At 45.3% G+C, this 21,849-nt stretch overlaps 1 protein-coding gene across 5 annotated transcripts in view; it reads right to left on the reverse strand.

Annotated features, from left to right (window-relative positions):
• trpm3 (transient receptor potential cation channel, subfamily M, member 3) overlaps positions 1 to 21,849 on the reverse strand; it is a gene marked incomplete at both ends in the record, with an annotated part of 139,689 nt that overhangs the window by 23,423 nt on the left and 94,417 nt on the right. For all 5 annotated transcript variants that reach the window (XM_080004002.1, XM_080004003.1, XM_080004001.1 and 2 more), the window contains 6 exons: positions 4,134 to 4,184; positions 4,357 to 4,491; positions 4,935 to 5,035; positions 8,649 to 8,721; positions 19,210 to 19,333; positions 20,403 to 20,577. In XM_080004002.1, the coding sequence (XP_079860128.1) occupies positions 4,134 to 4,184; positions 4,357 to 4,491; positions 4,935 to 5,035; positions 8,649 to 8,721; positions 19,210 to 19,333; positions 20,403 to 20,577 (659 nt within the window). The remainder of the gene's footprint in view (positions 1 to 4,133; positions 4,185 to 4,356; positions 4,492 to 4,934; positions 5,036 to 8,648; positions 8,722 to 19,209; positions 19,334 to 20,402; positions 20,578 to 21,849) is intronic.

Raw genomic sequence — 21,849 nt, forward strand, 5'->3', positions numbered from 1 at the left:
AGCGAATCGCTATGTTCACTCAAAGTTTGAACTCTCAAAGTGAATTTGCAAAATATGTTACGCCTTCCCTCCGCTCAAGATTTTGCGACAGTTCAAGTACCCATAAGCTCTTTGCGAAACCTGCAGCTGTTTATGGCTAATATTATTTGGATATTTATAACGCCGGTTCGTTGATTTGTAATGCTTGTTGTATTATATTTCCTTATTTTGAGCAGACACAGTGGCATTTTCTGACCCAGAGCATTGCCTATTGTCGGTGGAAAAAAATAATAATGTCTTTACTTTTATTCTGATCTAATTTTCTATTGAAGTACAGTGCAGTTTAAAAGAGATTGTTTATGTAATTTTTGTTTTATTTAATTTGTATCAATAAAATATATTTATTGTATGGCTCGTTGTATTCAGCATGTTATATTTTTGATTATAGTCTATTTGTTGTGTAAAATGTAATGTAATTAAATATCCTATGTACCCAGTTCTTACAGTTAATCAGTAGTGCCTTATAGTATGATATAGGTCTAAGTATCACTGTGGGGGTGCCACTCTACCAAGAGGTCCTGAGTTTGATTCCTTTTATCGTCAGATGTGTTTGATTTTGGCTATTATAGTCCAACTTATTCATGGAATGGCCCTATTTCATTTTAGCATTTGAGAATGATTTAGTACAGTTTATGATAATTATAGGCCATCGTCAGCCAGCCATCCATAGCCACAGCCACGGCTGGCTGGGACTGTGGCTGGCTGGCTGAGAAGAAGCCACTGGCTAAAAATGGTGTGACTCTTTTGCTTCAAAAACGTCGCAATGCTAAAAATGCTGCGATGCTTTTGGTGGCAAATGAGTCGCAACCAAAGATGTGGCTGGATGTGCGACCAAAGCAGCCAGCAACAGTCAACACTGAGACCATGGCTGCTACCAAAGCAGCTGTAGCTGGCTGCTTTCGGTCGCAACCAAAAGCCTATTTTATCACTTAACAGCCATGGTCTCGGTTTTAGACTGCTTGGACATGGTCTCAGCTTTGACTGTTGCCGGTTGCATTTGGCCAGCCAGCCGTGGATGTGGCTATGACTGGCGTCGCAGTGGAGTCATTATAAGGTCCTATAATTATCATAAGCTGTACTAAATCATACTAAAATGCTAAAATGATGGCAATTCCATCAATAAGTTGGACTATAATAGTCAAAATCAAACACATCTGACTATAAAGGGAATCAGACTCAGGACCTCTTGGTTGAGGGGCACAATCACTACCATGTACGCCCATATTGATGTATACAGTGACATACTTAAACCTATATCAAACAATAAGATGCTATAACTATAAGAACTATGTATATAGGATATTTTATTCATTTACATTAAACACAACAAATAGGCTATATAGTATAATCAATAATACACAAGCTGAATACAATGCACAATACAACTAATTGTTTTTATTGATACAAATTAAATAAAACAAAAATAACATCTACATCTCTTTCAAACTATACCTCAATAGAAAAATAAATCTAAATAAATGTAAAGATATAATTTGTTGTTTTTCCATCAACAATAGGAAATGTTTTGGGTTAGGATACGCCACTGGGTCTGCTCAAAATAATGAAATATAATACAACCAAGCATTCCCAGCAAACCAGCAATCTGCAAAACAGGCGTTATATATATCAAAATAATATTGTATTTCGGCAGAGCTAATGGCTTTCTGGTACTTCAACTGTCACAAGAACTTGAGCAGATGGGAAGGCTGGAACATATTTCGGAAATTCAAATTTACTGATTAAGCACCGGCCGAAGACTTTGAGTGACCACAGCTATGAGCTGTTGAGTCGACTGCCAGCAGCCAGCAACAGCCAACACAGCGACCAAAGCGACCTACAGTACGTTGCGACACACATCGTTGGTCGCTCGCGGAGCTCGGCCCCACTGACCAATTACCTCCCGTCTGGACCGTGATGCCCTGAGAGCTACAGCTCTGGCACTAGGGAGCCTGGACTCCTCCGTTCCTTGATCCCTCTACCCCTCACACTGCCATCCCTGTCTTCATGTTGGTATAAAAGCTTACATTTTATTGGCACTTTACGAGTAAAGCCTTGGAGCACGGCCTCTGAAATACCACAGCAGCCTCACAGACCTAAAAGACTGGCATCTTTAGACACGGCAAGGTCAAATGGCACCCCCACAGTGTACACACAGTGCACACTTTACAGACAGTGCTCTGTTGCCTGGGATTTCCTCCATTTCTATGTGAACGTGCTCGCTGCCTTGGCACAGCCATCAGTGTCTTTAACCTGCTGAGCTCTACACTGGCTATAACTTGGAAGTGTTTAACAACCATACCGCCGTCCAGTTGAGTTTTAACCCGTTTACCAGCCTGCAGACACATTTTACACTACCCATCACCTTTTCCCATATTTTTCGATTTCATTCGGAAATCCAGATTTAAGTGCTGAATAAAACATTTATAATGAATAAATAGTCCATAAAATGTTTCGTAATATATGAATCATTTGATAGACACTGATATTTTTATTGTACACCAGAGTGAGTGTTGGGCCACTCCACGAAGCTGCACCTTTGGTTTGCTCTGCGGGAAAAAGCAACCAGTATCGGCTGACTCAGCTGCTCAACCTGATGTAAGGAATTAGATTCATCTAATAAACACTGTGGGTCCTCTGAGAAGTCATTAGCAGGGCTCCAGCTGAGATATCGACATCCGAGAGGCAGATAGCTAACAATATGACCCCAAATAATCCCCAAACTTCTCTTGGGAAGATGGATTAGGATTATGCGATGTGATGGCGTGTTGGCCTGAGCTCAGGGAAGGCACTGGGATGTTATTTGCATCACACCTTAATACTACGGAGGGTAAACACACGCAAAGATGGATACACACCTTTCTGCACTGCTCTTTGCGGCAGTGGAGCTGTATTCATGTTTCCGTGTGTGCGCCTGTGCGAAAGCAGGCATGCCGAGCTGCACAGACAGTACTACGCCACACTAACCCCAGACTGTGTGTGCGTGCACGGCGACAGTGAGGGGTTAAATAATGAAGGATCGCACCAGGAATCCTCTTTAATGACCCCCGTGGGAAGGGAGTTGTATTGCTGTTGTCGGTGACGCTTTAATTAATGAGCACGTCTCCATGCTAATGGCGGTGATGCTGACCCCTCCATCATCTCTCAAAAGTGCATTGCTCATTACTGACAGTGGACATGGTGCTGAATGCCAAACTCCAGGTTTCACATCTTAATGTAGACAGCGCAGCGCTGGAGAATCTGAGCGTAAGCAAAGAGCCAGGACGGAGATACAATAGCACGGGATACATCTCCTTAGCATCTCAAATACACGGGCATGGTCATGATGGCCACAGTATCTCCAGCCAGATCAATTGTAAATGAAGATGCACATTCTCACTACTCCAAAAAAAACCCAAAAACAAAGTGTTGTTGTTGCATGAAAAAACGGGAAAAAACAAGGAGAAGGAATTTGGAGGCTTGGCCGTACGGCGGTTTTGCGCCGTGGCTTTGCTTTGAACACATAACACGTTTGACGGATTGAACTAGTGTCTATGGAGTTTGGTAACCACGGTAGTGAGTCTGTACACGCTTTACAGACAGAGAGAGCAAGAGAGGGAGAGAGAGAGCGGGAAACACAGAGAGAGAGAGAGAGAGAGAGAGAGAGAGAGAGAGAGAGAGGTGAAGGAGGGTCAGCTTAGGAGGAATGATGAGCGCTGACGTGCATAGATGGTCACAGCCACAGCAGTCCGAACGACCTGCTGAGAGAGTATAGCCAGTCTCTATACACAGCTAGCAACAGCTAGCGCTATGTTAGCTACTACTACTACTACTACTACTACTACTACTACCACACACACACACACACACACACACACACACACACACACACACACACACACACACACTGATAGAGGGTTGATAGACGGTCTGCAAACATCTCCTGCAAGAATGAACACAATCTAGGGGCGGGTAAGCCAACCATCAACATACACACTTGATCGTTTCTACTCTTGCACACGCACAAGAAAAGCCGTCATTCGCGTATAGGGAGTCTACACAGCCACAGCCACGGCCACAGCCAAAGAGAGGAACAGGTGACAAGGCGGGCGTCCTACCTTTTTGACATCTCGGACGAGGTGGTACAGCGTGTTGGACGGTCCGTGTCTCTGATAGGAAGAAGAAGAAACCACATTGGGTGGGGGAGAGGGGGCTCATTAGGACGGAAGTGAGCTTTAGGAATAGTCCACTCCTAGGTTTACACATAAACCTCTTCTCCAACCATCTCGGGAAACAGGGGCTGTAAATAATCGTCTATGGTGATGTGCGTTGTGCCGTTACCGTGTTGTAGAGCTCCTCCAGTCTGGAGAGGGTGAGAAACCGGTGCATGCTGACGCCATTCTCTATCAGCAGCTTGACAAAATCCACTCTGTCCAGGACCAAGGCGTCCAGCATGGACTGCTCCAGGGAACCCACCTAGCGCAACACGGCACGGAAAACATTCAAATTGTGGTGAGTGCGAACACCGGGGCCGGTGAACAGACTCTCCGCTGGCAGTACGGAGCTATAGGCTAAAGCAGCAGTGAAACAGGGTGATCCAGAGAGTGCCAGGGAGCCTCCGGCGTACTTCTGGTGTTGCTTGGCCTCAAGTCTAACGTCTTATATTTTTAAAGGAGGGAATCAGAACCCACATACCACCATTTAGTCCACTGCACAGCGGGCATTATGCAAATACACACTCACTGAAACACATAGTGAAGTTCCAGCAGGAGCAAACGGGCAAATGGACCCTGTACCCCCTAAGGTGGTCAATGCGGTCATTATGTGTATGGGACAGTGTGTGTGTGAGCTTGTGTGTGTGTGGGTGGGTGTGTGTGTGTGTGTGTGTGTGTGTGTGTGTGTGTGTCTGTGTTTCTTACAGGCCACTGCTGCCCATAGATGAAGATCTGGCTTCGGGCGATGTCCACCCTGTTCCAGGCCAGAGCCAGACTCAGCTGGTCCGGGGCTGAAGCGTTGGCACCTGAGGCGGCGAGGGGAAAGAGAGAGATTTTAAAGCCGTTTCCTCAACGGTACCAATGAGCCAGGCTCCGGTATCCCCATCCCCAGTGATACTCATAATCACGGTTCCTCACAGATTAAATGGGAATTTCGACGCAGGGCTGTCAGATTTGCTGGTGATCGAGGAACCACGGGGCGGCTTAAGCCTTAATCTTAAATTCAGAGTGCTTCAATTCCGGGTTCGGGTCATTTCCTCCTTCGATACTTCACACAGACGAGAGTCATGTTCCCGCAGGGTGCCGGGGGACCAGGGTTGTTTGTCAGTGTCACCACTAAATGGATTAATCTGAGACACTGTGGCCACATGAGAACAGGGAACAGAAGGAGAAATGGGAAACAGGGAGGTCTGCGAGAGAGTGAAGGAATATTTATATCTACACTTAGCCATGGATAAACCGGTGGAATTAAACCGCCTGTGTTTGCTGTTGAGATATCTTACGTTAAAAAAACCCAAAAACATTGAAAAAAAAAGTGAGATTAGCGCAATCTCACATTTAAATCCCTACTGTGTTGTTCAGACTCTTGCTGAGAACCCCCCCTCCCCCTCCAAAGACAAAAAAAAAAAGAACCCCTCACAGAATCCCCCTCTACAAATTAGGAGTCAATTGGACTAGGCCCTTGAGGAAATCCCGTATCAAATGAAGTTCACCATAATCCTTTGCGGAATGACAAGACGATGTTATTTTTTAATAAGAGCTGTTGCATCATTACTTTGGTACGTGCAGTACGTGGCTCTGTCCCGCACGCAGTTTGGCGCCGCATTACAGCGGCTTAATGGTGTGAGCCGCGCCGGAGCCCCCCGCTAATGAGGGGTAGAGCGCCGTAATAGGCCTTTCATAACGATACGTGTGTAGTAAAAGACAGGGTGGCCTCGCTTTATCATCATGTACAGTACCGTCCCTCCGCCCGCAGCGGTCCATGGTGCAAAACGTGGGGTTACGGACGGCCTCGGGCGGAGGGGACATCAATTCCTCCGTTCACCGGGCCTTTATCGGTAGTTACCTCGCCCGGCCTTGCTCGTCCTTTATTTTTTCTTCTCTCTCTCTCTCTCTCTCTCTCTCTCTCTCTCTCTCTCTCTCTCTCTCTCGCCTCCTGACTGCTTCCCGTCATTTTTTGGACAGTGAGCTTCGGGCGGTGTCTCTGTGCGAAGGAGCCCTAATCCGATGTCCTGAAAAGCTTCTCGCAGCTAGGATGTGACAGATTTCCGTTCTCGCTAAAAGGCCTGACACGTCCGTTCGCACGGCGAAAGAATGATGCTCTTGGTGCAAAGTGACCCCCTTCTTTCAGCGGCGTGCACTCCATCTTTATTTCTCCTATTTGTCTTCCATGTCATCCCCCTCCCCTTTGTGTTTGGCTTTTGCTTCTTTTTGTTGTTGCTTATTTTTCCGTTCCTATCTCCGTTCATCCATTTCAAAGGCACTTTCCAGATCATTCCCTGCTCCGTATCTGTTTTTCTTTTTGAAAGATTGCTGAAATATGTGATCGTGAAAACTAAAAAAAGATGCCAGGAAGCAATGAGATACGCAAGAGAGATAATAACAGTCCAAAAGAGAAGACACTGTAAGGGTGAAACATGGTGGCATACAACAATAGGAATGAAAAGTTTCAAATGAAACGCAAGAAATGAGGGAGGAACGTATTGGGTGGGGAAATTAGGCATGTTGGCATAGTGCTGCACATGAAATGTAGGATCTAGTGATCTTCCACTCCTCTTGCTCTACACGCTCTCTCTCTCTCTCTCTCTCTCTCTCTCTCTCTCTCTCTCTCTCTCTGTGGAATCATATGTTCCCCCAAGGAGCTGTTCCTGAGGTAGTCCTTCATCTGCAGCGGATGGCAAAGCAGCCCCATAGGACACTCTGTTCCTGTGTGTGTGTGTGTGTGTGTGTGTGTGTGTGTGTGCGCACGTGTGGTTCATGTGATTGCGCAAATGTCCAAAGATGCCTCCATACGTGTATGTGTGTGGGTTTGTGTGCATATATCGTTTAAAAGGACAAAATACCTGAATAGACACCATCATTAATAGGAGCTTTGCATTGTGAGGACACTTTTATTGTCCAGTGTCCTCACAATCAAAATGTCCAATCAATGCTGTTTTTAAGCATTTGTAAGTAATTTCAAAATCTTTTACATTGTCATGATTCCACATTTTTTTGGTCCTCTTTGAAGTCTACATAATCCCAACTCATCTTGTTTTTAGAGGTTTTTCCTAGACCTCTCCACATACCACCTCGACCTAAATGTGTGTGTGTGTGCGTATTTGAGTGTGTGTATACAGTAGGCGTTTGTGCAAACTCCTCCGGATCCCATATTCCCAGTCAAGCCGGGGGGCAGGCGAGCAGGCAGAAGGAGGATGTTTGTTTATTCCATACATGTGCGCCCCCCTCTCCACCAGCTAGTTATTTAGTTGTATACAGCTTAAAGAAGTTGGCTTATATTTAATGGTGAAAATGACAATTTTTTTTCTGATCCTTTAAGTTGTCTTTCTGGTTCACTGTCACATTTCCAAAACAACAACTATTTCCAAAACAAACCAAAATACCGGGTTCACAATTTTTCCCATTTATTTTTTGGGGTCATTGTATTGTTTTTATATAATATTTTTGTATATATTTGTTGGTTATCATTAGGTTTTGTGTATATTAGCCTTTATTGTATATTTTCACATTTTTCTGTATATTGGGTCTTCTTTGCTATAATCTTTAATCTGTTCATCTGTCTATCTATCTATCTATCTATCTATCTATCTATCTATCTATCTATCTATCTATCTATCTGTCTATTTTTCTATCTTTAAATATATGTATGTATGTATCTATCTATCTATCTATCTATCTATCTATCTATCTATCCATCTATCTATCTATCTATCTATCTATCTATCTATCTATCTATCTGTCTGTCTGTCTGTCTGTCTGTATGTCTGTCTGTCTATCAATCATTACTGTCTGGAGGACGGATAAAGACAAAGTGTGTGTGTGTGTGTGTGTGTGTGTGTGTGTGTGTGTGTGTGTGTGTGTGTGTGTGTGTGTGTGTGTGTGTGTGTGTGTATTGGGGTAACCAGCGTAGATAGTGAATGATCTGTGCAGCGTGGTATAAAACTAACCAGTGGCAGGGGAGCCTACCTTGGAACCAAAAAAACCTCTTTCTATACAGTTTCGATACAGATTACACCGAGCAGCACACAAATACCACCCCGATCAACCACTCCATTTGTCTAGAATAATACATCAGTATGCTTTTAGGCGGTGATAGATGGGTGATGATGAGCGGGGCTGTTGAAGGAACATGCGTCGAGAAATCATATCAGCCTCCTTTTGTGTAACTTCCAAAATAACATTGGAGGGAAAAAAAGATCCCCCGGAGGGTGACAGTGAAATAGAACTCATGAGAGCCACTTAAAAGCGTTTATGCTCAGACACACACACACGCCCGCCCCCCCGCCTGCCTGCCCGCCCGCCCGCAGGAACGCACACACACACACACACACACACACACACACACACACACACACACACACACACACACACACACACACACACACACACACACACACACACACACACACACACACTTACCTTTGAGTAGCGCAGTGAGGATAGCAAGGTCAATGTCTTGATGACCCTCAGACCCCATCCGGAAAACTGTTATCTGAGAGATGGTGAGTGGGCGAGATAGTGACAGAGAAAGAGGGAGAGAGAGAGAGAGAGAGAGAGAGAGACAGACAGACAGACAGACAGACAGACAGACAGACAGACAGGTGGATAGAGGGACAACAAGACGGGTAGAAAGAGATTTTATTTCCACAAAGTAAACACTTTGAAGGTCATTTCTCTCCTTCACTTCTTGGAGTCGCCCTTCTCTGCCCCTGTTTCAACGGGTGCGTGGAGGCTTTTAGTACAAAGTAAATAAGTCACATCCTGACTGAGGACGCCTTAATTTGCTGGATTACATCGCTTGACTGGAACTCTAAGCTGCTGCCTCAAGTGCCAAGTGCAGCGCAGAGAAAGAGTAGAGAGAGAGAGACAGAGAGAGAGAGAGAGAGAGAGAGAGAGAGAGAGAGAGAGAGAGAGTGGGTTGAAAGGGAGAGGAGGAGGAGGAGAGAGCGGAAGAGAGAGGGAGTCTGCCAGGGGTCCACGCGTATTCGTCGCTCTGCGTGAAATCAGCAAATGATAAGCATGGATGGAAGCCAAAGTGTGATGAGATGTGAGTGAGCGGAGGGATATTGGAGGTGGAGGAAAAGAAAACGGCTGCTCGTTCCTGATTTACGCCCCGCGCGTATGTCGCATGGAGAGAAAGCACACCAGTGCATGTGTGCGAGCGTGATGCCTGCGCATGTGCAGGGCGTCGCTTGTGCAATTGCACGTGAGTAGTGTGTGTTTGAAGGGCACCTTGGCGGTGGAAGCCACATATGGGGGCGGGTGGGTGGGGTGCGTGTTCAGAATGCCTGACGAGCTAAAGACCCCCAGACAAGAGGGTAATAAATCCATCCCTTTAAACCCCCCCCCCACACACACACACACACGCTGCCTATCTCCCAGCCCGGACTCCCACTTTAAATGGCTTCATCATGGGGAGGCACTGCCGGCTTTGCTGTTGCTGCTGCTGCCATTGGCGCCTCCCTCCCCCGGGCCATGATGCAACGTGCAACGCTAACCCCTCATCCCCATCTCTCTCCCTCCCTCACACATGCGCACATTCTCTTTCCCCAATCCCCCCCCCCCCCCCCCACTCGCTCTCACTCCCACAGAGGAATTCGAAGGGACTAAAGTAATTGAATTCACATTGATAATTTACACTAACACTTATGGAGCCTCGTCTGTCACTTCTAGGCCAAGGCACTGACGACACGGCGGCTCCTCCTTTACATCATCCCAAGTCTGCGCCCCTGACAAGCCACCAAGGATGATTGCTAATAATATTGCCATGTGCGTGCGTGTGTGTGTGTGTATGTGTGCGCGCGCGTGCGCACACGCGTGTAATTGTGTGTTTGTGTGCATGTCGGCTTCTAATCAGGCGTTCAAAGGTTTTCACCAGGTGAAATTGGAGTGTAATGGGATGTGAGCGTATTGATCAAGGTCTTCATTGCGTGGGTGTGGATGATTGAGTGTGTGGCACGGTGTGTGACGTCACGTGGAACGTTGTCGGTTTCACTAGTTGTGGTTCAGGCACGTCTGTGTGTGTGTGTGTGTGTGTTTGCCTGCGTTTGCATCCAAGATTTGGCAATAATAGATGGTAACAGGTGAGCCTTCTCTAAACCGCGAAGACGTTAGGATATGTGTGTGTGTGCGTGCGTGTGTGTGTGGGTATCCATTTGAGTCAGCTTGTACACCACCCCTATAGAGGTCAAAATTTGAGAAGATGTGATTTCCAAACAGTCGATGTTGGGATTGCTCAATCAGAGAAGAGAGATAAACAGTGGGAAAGTAATGGGAATAATGAGAAAGCGAGAGGTTAAAATAGAAAGAAGTTTAGATACAACCCAGTAAGAGAGAGAGAGCGAGAGAGAGAGAAAACATGTTTTTGTGGGTGGGTGCGACCCTAATTCCACCCAATCATCCCAGAATCCTTTGATGGCCACTTAGACATCAAACCCTGTACTTATCATTAACAGCATGGTTGAAGGCACACACACACACACACACACACACACACACACACACACACACACACACACACACACCCACATACACACACACACACACACACACACACACACACACACACACACACACACACACACACAAAGAGAGGTATAATTATCATATATGGCATCCTCCGTTTCTTTACCTCCCCTTCCCTTCATCCTTTCTTCTTTTCGCTGAGCCTCCCCTCATCCTCTGAACAGCAACCTCTTCTTTCCCACTTACCTCTATGATCACACACACACGCACGCACGCACGCACGCACGCACACACACACACACACACACACACACACACACACACACACACACACACACACACACACACACACACACACACACACACACACACACACACACACACACCTACAGCCCCCACCTACATTCCCCACCACACACACAGCCTATTTACTTTCTCCCTCCTCTCTTCCTCCAATCAAGCCCCAAGGTGACATCCCCCCGCCCCCCTCCCACCCCCCCATCCGTGAACACGCACCGAGCCTCTGCGGCGTGGGAGCCACCGCAGTCTTCTGCAACAATGGCACCATTGCTTATTCAATCTGGAGGGTCCTCGTAAAGGTTCCCGCTAATCCACGGAGTGAAAAACAAAACAAGACTCTGCATAGTCTATTTCCATTACGTGAGCCGTGCGAAAAGGTGATCTTCATCGCATATGGTGAAGCAAGGCAAAATCAAGCCAACCTCTTTGTTTTTCCTTTGCCCGTAAGGGGGGTTTAACAAAAAAACAAAAAGGTCCCGATATATTTGCCCCATTAATTACTTTCTGCCTTCGCTTGATTGGGTGCATAGATTGGGTAGTTCATCGAGAGGAAAACGCTGAGAAGCGCCATTGAGCCGTTTTGTCGTCTCAGCTGGACATACAGTAGTGTAGGACGTTTCTTTTTGACTCTTCACTCCGCACCTCTGGAGGAGGGGAAAATGTTGTAAACAAAAAAAAAGGCAAAAGATGGATGCAGGGGGTTTGAGTACAACAGCGATGTCAGTGCGGAAAAAGCTTTGCACGTGGAGGAACCGGCGGAGACGCTCTTCACGCTGCGGTGGGCCAAGCGGATTAGAAGACATTCATCTTAATTTAACAGGAGCAGCCCCCCGTAGTCCACACACACACACACGACTTGGAACAACCACGTTCTCATGATGACAGAATAAGCAAAAAAAAAAAAAAGAATCCGCACATGTGAACACACACACACACACACACACACACACACGTACACACACACACACACACACACACACACACACACAGACACACACACACACACACACAAACACACACACACACACACACACGACTTGGAACAACCACGTTCTCATGATGACGGAAGGATAAGCAAAAAAAAAAAAAAAGAGAATCCGCACATGTGCACTCACACACACACACACACACACACACACACACACACACACACACACACACACACACACACACACACACACACACACTCACACACACACACTCATTGAGAAGCACATGCAGATAGATGCAGTTAACATCTCTCTGTGTGAGACAGAACACCACAGACTCCTTTATAGGCCGCCTCTCGCCAACTTCACGTCCTGCTTTCCGCACACATTTTCCTCTGATCCAGTGATGCAGGATCCGCAAACGATCTGTTCGTGGCGAACACACACAAAACGACTCCCCGAGGGACCAAAGAGTGGTGTGTTTCGATTCGTCCGACTCAAGTCTCAGTCTCGAAAAAGTAAACAATTTTCACAGATTAAATGATGGTGGTGAGAATTCCATTCAGCGAACAAAGAGTCGGGAAATCGAACCACACTGTTCACCGAGTGACTTGCCAAGAACCGAGTCCCGAAAAAGAGCCGAACATATTAGTGCACCACCGCAGCCACAGCGATGAACCAAGTCCTTTTTTAGCTCGTGTCAACAAGAGAGCAAAAGTCAAAGTGGAGACCACCTGAGTTGGTAGGATTTTCCCACCACCGATCATTTCTCCACTGTTTTAAAAGCAATTTGGAATTCTGAACTCTGAACTCTCCGGTGCAGATATCAATTATTCGGCGAGAATCTGAGTGACTGGAATGTAATGTCCTGCAGCGGGAAGCGCCATAGAAAAAAGAAAAAAAAAATCCTGCTCAACAATGAGGAAAGAATAAAGAAAATACTGGAGACGGACTTTAGAACCTGCACACCTTCAGGGAGAAAACCCCTCAAACAAGTCAAATAAAGGAGACGGGGAAATAACATTTGGAGGCACAAACTCTGCTCATGTCATTTTAATTTGATAAGCTGTTAATCAAGTGGAGACTTTCCTCTCACGCTCACACAGTTACTCTCAGCTGGAAACTTGTGCACTCTTTCACTCTTTCACTCTCTCTCTCTCTCTCTCTCTCTCTCTCTCTCTCTCTCTCTGCATGCGTTTCTCTTCTATTGTCGCCATTTTCTCTCCCTCGCTCTAGTCCTTCTCGTTCTTGTTCTCTGCTGTTATGAAGGCGGAGAAACACTGTGAGCTGCTGGTTTATCCTCAATAATTAATCTGAATTAAACATATAAGGCCTCTTCTGCAATCAATTATTCATTGCAGCCTGGGAGATGCCAGGACATGCGCTCACCCCCTCTGGAAAATGGATAAAGGAATAAAGAGAGAGAGCGAGAGAGAGAGAGAGAGAGAGAGAGAGAGAGAGAGAGAGAGAGAGGGAGAAGACTTTGAAACAATGCCTCACAGTGGCAATAGCCCCCTAAAAGCTATTGTCATTACCTGCTTGTTTGACATTTGTACGGTATTGCATTGGAACCTTCGTAGTAGCGTAGGCGGGATGAAAGAGATAAGCCTTGCATAGTCCATAAATGGGGAAGATAATTGCCTTTTTCGTGCACACATTTAACAGAGCTGCCCTCTGTCCCTCCATAAGTAATACCAGTCTTCCTATATTAGAAGTGTTAGTAGTTTTAAAAGCGTCTTTGGTGGTGCTGGTTCAAGAAGCAACTATAGGAGAAGTACAAGAGACGGCAATCGGAGCAATAGTAAAATAGAAGTGGGTTTGTAGTTCTGCACTAATTGTAGTAGAAAAAGTCACAAAAGCAACTTGAGTAGTAGTACTAATCGTACTAGTACTAGTTTAGCACTACAAGCTGCATATAATCTGCGGCAGTGTTTCACTGTAGGTGGAGAATGGAGGCGTGGCTGTAAGCAATTCAATTAACAATTAACAATTACAATTTGATTATCAAATTAATTTGGACACTAGCATCCTATCGAGTACGCCAAGTTAGCATGTGGGTGTTTTTAGTCTGTATGCAAGGCACATCAAACATATATGCGGAAATGTACAAGGATGATGTATAACATCCTTTGAAATATCGTAGTTTGCAAGTATATAAGACTGCACACTTTCCTGGTCAGTGGATCCCACAATGCATTGAGATGCATTTGCTACGCTAATGGTGGGTCAGTCTGAAGTGATCCACAAATTGCTGAAAAGAAGTTGCATAACTATAAGACTGTGGTGGCTTTGGTAATTCTGCTCTGGATTAGCGGTGGCTGTACGCCTGTTGCTCGTCAGAGCAATCCATGAGCAACAGGTAAATCATCCATCCCCACACACACACACACACACACAAGGGGAGAGCCTCTGTCATGACATGTGTCCATCTGCTCCCGGCTTGTTCCATCTTGCCACTCTCTACAATAAACTGGTGTGTTTGCAACATCTCTGCCTGTGTCTCTGTGTCGGAGGGCCCTGAAAACGCCACACAGGTGGTGTGTGGCGGGCGGAACTGCAACAAAGATGATGCGGTATGTCCCAAAAAAACATCTGTCTTTTAACTCATATATATACAGTAAGTACGCTGAACGATAGCGTGCATATCTAGCATAAAGCAACAACCCTGTGATCTCAATGAATGTGATGTTTCGTCGTAACTGTGTAAGCAACTTCTATGCGACAGAAAATGAAATGTCTGTGACAGGCAACAGTCTCTCTCTTTCTCTCTCTCTCTGTTACATCCATAATCAGCTCAGGCTTTCAGAGTCTCACTCTGAATGTATGTGTCGTGGAAAGCAGTGACTCCAAATTGTGTAACTTGAGCAAAGCTTTTCCAGTAAAAGGGAAGAGAGCGTACTTTAACTTCTGCTGACTACATTTTGGTCGTTTTCTGTGGTAAATGTCGTGTCAGGAAAACGTTTTATCCCACTCCTCCTCGAGTAAGTCACTGTCAGTTCTAACTGAGTATTCTTCCTGAAATGAAACTGAACCAGTTTCAAATCCCTGGGCGACAGAACGTGTCCTCCTCACTGATTCGACATGACACTGAGGGGACGAATACACAAGGGGATTGCGTGGCTTTTGCGGCTGCTAAACCGGCGCAAATTAACGAAAAAGCGAGCGTCTAATTCTCAAAGCACCGGCAAACGGTGAAATGCACCACTAACTGCGCTGCCACGCAAATAGTATCTCGGTGCGCCGGTGCTTTTTGCACATATTTATATTATCCATTATTCATACATTTGTTGCAAAATTGGCCCCTTCCTATGCAAATGAGCCTCGTTGCAAAAAACGTCCAAGTCACATACACTGTCACTAATAGCCACACAAAGAGTGAAATTATTAACATCTGCAGAGAGCTGGAGGTAACTGCTGCGGAGGCCACAAAATAAATAAAAAAAGGCAGCTGTGTGCAATTATCTGCAGAGAGCTGGTGCAATTGAAGCGCATTTATAAGGGGTGTCACGCCCAGAATTTCCAGTGATCTTTAAATAATATGTTTATATTATGAGTTATTATTTCCAAAGGTAGCGATGCCTTGAACAGTAGAAGTCTGAGGAGGTTTTCAACCCGCACTCCAAAAGTGACACTTGACACACACAAATGTTGACTAAAACTGTTTCATAATTACTATTAAACTCAAAAGATATCGAAAAAGCAATTAAAAGTTACAGAGAATAGCGATACAGTGGTCAAAATTGGCATTGGACCACAGATGGAATTGAACCTTATAGGACAATGGACAGCTCCGCGGGTGCAGTGCCAGTGTGATCAGATACCTGTCATTGGGATTGAAAATGTACACTTTATAAGTCTGTTCTGCCGCTGAAATAGTGCAGAGACTCCCCAGCATGGAGGAGAGCATGCAAACAACGTGGTCAACCGGCTCAACAACCTGATAAGGCAATTGTTTTGACCGCAAAAAACAATATTTATGCATACATGCAGTTCCAATAAGAAAAATAATATCATTAATATAATAATAAATAATGAATACAAAATAAATAAATTACATATGTATAAAAGATAGTTAAACTATTAGGTTGTTTAGCTGGTTGATAGTATATATTTCTCTCCTTGCGGATCAACACAGTTAGGCCGTTATGCACCACAGAAAGGAATAAAAAGCAGTTTAAGCGAAACTTCAGAGCAGTTGTGGAGAACCAGTACGACATATGAAAATCCTTTATCTCTAAGTTCTGAAGGGAAGTTGAGTCGTCTGGGGATCAGATCGTGTTGATTCTACAAGTTACTGACTGATGATTCACACATTAACCCCACGAGTGCCAACACCAATCTCCTGGGTCCCATGTGTACATTTGTGTGTGTGTGTGTGTGTATGTGTGTGTGTGTCACTATGGCAGGGTGTAATGATGGTTTTACTTGGTTTAACTTAAGTCAATGTGTTGCAAAGGTCCATTACTCACTGACCTGACTAAGCTCAGAAAATCAAGAATGTATGCATATTTGCGTTCCATCAATTATTTATTGGTGAAAGGCCACTAGCAACAAAGTTATTAACTGTTGCTGATCCGGCAATTATTTGTCCTCTTTAAAAAGCACATTACATCTGTGTGGAAACTGATTTGATGCAAGAGCAGCCAAGTGGTAAATAAGGTAACAGCGCAGCGGAGGTGGGCAATAAAGCACATCTTATTCATAACATTAAAAACATCCTAATACAGCAGGCTGTAGAATGGAGTGAGTGAATGTGTGTGTGTGTGTGTGTGTGTGCGTGTGTGTGTGTGTGTGTGTGTGTGTGTGTGTGTGTGTGTGTGTGTGCATGTGTTATTTGAGACCCTCTGTCACAGCGGGAACACTAGACTAACGGGGCACAATTCTCCGTCAGACGGAGCAATGTGATTGTGTCGGACTAAGGGGCGTGGTCAAGCTGCGGCTGCAGACGACAATGCCACTTCCTCCCCGCGGATGCACAGCTGTCCCGAATCGGCCGAATTAGCGCCCAGGCAGCGCTGATTGGTCCGATTCGGGCCAGGGAGCTTCCTTAGGGTTTGTCTGTCTTGCAGAGGGGAGTCGGCGCACGGGGCTCGTCAACTGGGGCCGGGGGAACGGTCATTCCTCAGCTGCCCAGACTGATTGTCGTTATAATTATTATTGTTTAGATTTTATATGTTTGGCCAGTGAGCCTTTTTGTTATACATCTGTAATAAAAACTCACGCCATGTCGGCGCCCCAGTGCCCGAAAGACTCTTCCTCCCTGAATCCCTACTGGTGGGTAGAGACTCCCACAGTGATCAACAGTGTTGTTACTCAGATTACTTTTTGTTGTAACGAGTAACGTACAGTAACGCGTTAGTTTTGCAATTCAAGTAATTAGTTATTTAGTTTTCAAATAAGCACTGTTTCCACATGTCCACTTGTCCCCGAAGATTTCAATGTCCCGGACAAATGGGAGGCAATCTGTCCAATATTATCTGTGTTTACTGAGTCTAAAAACAAATAATAGGCAGGCTATATAAAGAATCATCAAGGCATGTCCATTCATAGTATTTTTGATTATATTTTATTATACTTTATTTTATTTTGAATATAATGTATAAGCAAAAGTAGCCCAATTCCATATTTTACAGGATGGGTGGCAACCTTATTTTCCCCTTTGCTTTATAGAATATGAATAAATTGGCACTGATGATAGAGCATCCATTTTTCAATTCACTTTGAACGGGGCCAAATGGAGTTCTGTGCCATGGGATTTATAATGGGACCCTTATGGTACTGCACGGACATGCACGGGCACGTGTATGCACTTATGCATTAATTGTGGTGAAAACTGGGACGAATTGGTAGTCGATGTTGAAAACCAGGCCATTTGAGTGTTATTTATTTAATTAATATACATTTTTTATTTAGTATTACAGATATCTGTCGGGACTCGGGACTCGTGACAGACAGCTTAAAACCGGGACAATCCCAGACAAACCAGGATTGGCCTGATCACCATAGTTAAAAGTTTCATGTGCTGTAGTACATCCTAGTGAGGCACAAATGAATTCATTTAACAATGGCCAATTGTATTTCTTAAATAATGTCGCCTATACCCCCACCATAATTGATTTGGAGGCAGGGGCGCCATCAAGTGGAGGGTCAAACTTGTTTTAACATGGTTATACGTCAGCAGACTTCCTGCACGGACTTCAGCCGCAGGGAGGACTTACTGAACTAATCCATTGCGAGAACGAGTCGTTCGGGAACCTGAGACTCACCCAAAATCGTTCGCTAATCGGTGAATGAATTTTTTTTTTCGGGAACTTAATCAAAAGATCTGAGTCCCTGAAAGGAATCAAAACGCTCACTACTACTGTAGGTGCCTGTGTGTTTACAGTGTTAATGTAATTTACCCATTGGGGAGGGGGCGGGACTTCTTTTATTGGCCACAAATGTGATTGGCTAGAGGTGAAAGGTCAGCTTTAGGTTGTCCAAATTGATTGGCTTTTCGTTGCCATTTGCCATGCATCTGCACGCATGTGGCTCAGCTAGCAAGACGGCAGAGAGGACAACCTTTACGTCTTCCAAGTATTTGCATTATTTTGCATTTGTGGGTGAAAGGGACAACAACATCACTGAAATGGGCGTTTTCATCTTTGGTAACGCAAAAGTACACTGACAAGTTACTTTTATCAGTCGGTAAAGCTGTAATGTTACAAGTTTCTTTTTAATGGCAGTAATCTTGTAATGTAAAAAGTTACTTTTAAAAGTAACATTACCCAATACTGGTGATCAATGTGCCACATTTGGCATATGCACACACACGTGCATGGACCTATACAGTACACCCACGCTAACATACACACAGACACAGGCATTAATCATAGGTCAATTCCTTGTGATTGACAGTGATCTGAAGGAACCTCGACTTTCCCCCGGGAGAGGAGGTGTGTGTAGGTGTGTGTGTGTGTGTGCGTGTGTGTGTGTGTGTGTGTGTGTGTGTGCGTGTTTATGGTGTGTGTGTGACAGCTACCGCTGTGTCTTGCATTAAACACTGCCAGAGGTGTAAGGGAAGCTCAGAATGAAGGCCAGTTGGTCCCAACAGTCATTTGAATACATTACCATCCACTTAATATCACACGTCATCAACACACAAGCCTATACTTGAGTCAGTAAATGTTTTGCGACTGACAAGCAAGAATATAAGAGATCTATCGGGTCCAAGACAAACTCACGGTGTCTCATAACTGGGATGTGAGCTTGTCCCGGTCATTCTACGTGGAAAAAAAGACACTCACCAGCTCCTTCTTCTTCATACACTCCATGAGGATGATGAAGAGGTGCTGGGCCTGCATGCGGCTGTAGGTGAAGGTCTTCTGGATGGTCACCAACAACTGGTCTCTCAGAGACTCATTAATTATCCTGCGGCGAGAGAGAGAGAGGGAGAGAGAGAGAGACAGAGAGAGAGAGAGAGAGAGAGAGAGAGAGAGAGAGAGACAGGCAGAGGGAGAGAGAGAGAGAGACAGAGAGGGAGCGAGGATCTTATAAAATATTCACATACAACCAGAAAATGCTTAAACTCAGATAATTAATTGAGCTCTAAAGAGTCGATGGCAACAGGTCATATTTCTCATAGAGAAGGGGGGGGGGGACGAAATGGAGAAGACAAACAGAGAGAGGGAGAAAAATGTATATAGAAAAAGAGATGGGGAGGGGGATGTAGAAGAAGAATACCGTAGAATTTGGGCGAAATTGGATTATGTACGTCGGTAAGAGAAACCAAGGTTAACGGCGTCTCCACTGCTCACATCAATCCTTCTTACGTCTTTGGAAGGAGGGGAACATGCAGGTTGACCTTAATGTTCTCATAAAAACTAATGTGAAATTACGAATGGTCGCTGTTGCTTTTAGAGCAGCAAAAAAAGAAGCCCAAGCACTCTCGTCATTCCAATTTACACCGGACACATTTCCCACTGAAAACTGTTAGATTTACGTCAAAATGATATTTATTTATTTGCGTGGTTTGTTTTTGGTGTCTGGGCTGTGCTGCTCATCACTCCCAGCAAGGTGTACAGAAAACATAGCCATACTCAGCGAGCTTCAAGGGATGAGCTTGAATCCCCCCATTGGGAAGAGGAATAAAGCCCAATAGGTGGATGCAGGGGAAGTGGAGTGAGCTGGAGGGAGTGCAGCAACGCAGCGAAGCAGGCAGCAAGGCAGGCAGCAAGGCAGGCAGCAAAGCAGATAGTGGGAGCAAATGGTTGCCTCAATGACCAGCCCATAAGGGCGTGAAAGCGTGTGGCGCCGTCAAGTTGTCTGACAGATCTAGCTCCGCACACTATGCATCATTTTGGTTCAAACGCGTGTTACTTGTTTATCTTCATAAGCCTTTCGAGGCCCTCATTTTAGCAAACCAAACGTCCGAAAAAGATGAGATGGGACAAGACCTCATTAAACTCTATCCGCAAGTGGGAAATTGAGGGAAACGTACCCTCCCTCTTCAGAGTACTTGTGTCCGAAGGCCAGGATGTCCGAAGCCCGACCGCTGCCGTCGCACACCACCACGGGGACGGGGGGCGTGTCCCGCAGGTACTCCAGCACAATGGAGATGACATTGGGGCCCCCCTCCACGATCAGAGCCACCACCGGGACCCCCTGGCCAATACCTGAGGGAGGGAGGGAGAGAGAGACAGAGAGAGAGAGAGAGAGAGAGAGAGAGAGAGAGAGAGAAAGACAGGGAGATAATGGTAGAGTAAGATCATTTTAAAATATGGATTATCAATGGAGAGTAATTATGGAACCCTTAGATTTACAATTTTCTTGTTGATTCAAATGCCTCAATGTCACGACTTGCTCAGAAAAGAAAGAGGTGTGTGTGTGTGTGTATGTGTGTGTGTGCGTGTGTGTGTGTGTGTGTGTGTGTGTGTTTAAGTGTCTGAATCATAGTGTAGCACCTGACTCACCTGTCGGGAGGGTACAGACATTACAGTTATTTTGGAATATTTTAGAAACTAGCACTTGTACCCAAAATAACCAGCCAATGCCAGAGTGTGTGTGTGAGAGTGTGTGTGTAAGTACGGGGCTGTCTTTAAGCAATGGAGTGATAAAGCCATTTCTGTTCTACGGCTCCCGGCATGCGACTCACAAAGCTCTTGAAGTAATTATCTGCGATTAGCAGGTGGGTTTTTCTGTGCGTAGATATTTAGATTTCACCTCCACCCAACGAGAAAGCCCGACATTTTCTTCCATTATCCCCCTTATTTTATCTCGAAGACTTCCTTTCAACAACACGTTTGATGGGATTATTATCTTTTTTGTTTTTCAGGCGTCATAAGTCCCGCCCATCTCCTTCTGTTCCAGCGGACACGCCTCGCTTCCTCTGTCCCGAGTCTTTCACCGAATCCTCCCTCCGCCACCTTTATCCCGCTTGCCGCTTCTTTGTCTCTCCATTTGTTTCCAGTTTCGCCGTTTCCTGATCACTGCACCAAGATCACTGCACTGATCTTGGTCTTTCCAATTCCCCACGGGCGGAAACTCTTATTTACTATATAGACCCAGACATATATGCGTGCACATAAACATAAGTTTACACAAACACACAAAAACGCACGCACACACACGCACACACACACACACACACACACGCACACACACACACACTTAGAACCGTGATGCACCACCATTGAGGTTTGCCTTGAAGAGCCCGGCGCAGCCTTGCAACAGGGACAGTTACATAAGGGGTGTATTTTAAGGCCCCTGCCTACTTCAGAGAGGTAAAACGTCACTGTGTGCCACAAGACATCACGCATCACATGAGCTCCGATTGACTCAGCACGAAAGAGAAGAAGGAGAAGGAGAGGAGAAGAAGTGACTTTCAGACTCCACCATGTCCATCAGTGCATCTCCGTATCTGTTATTGTGTGTGTGTGTGTGTGTGT

Source organism: Zeus faber, assembly GCF_960531495.2.
Source record: "Zeus faber genome assembly, chromosome: 7".
Taxonomy (NCBI): domain Eukaryota; kingdom Metazoa; phylum Chordata; class Actinopteri; order Zeiformes; family Zeidae; genus Zeus; species Zeus faber.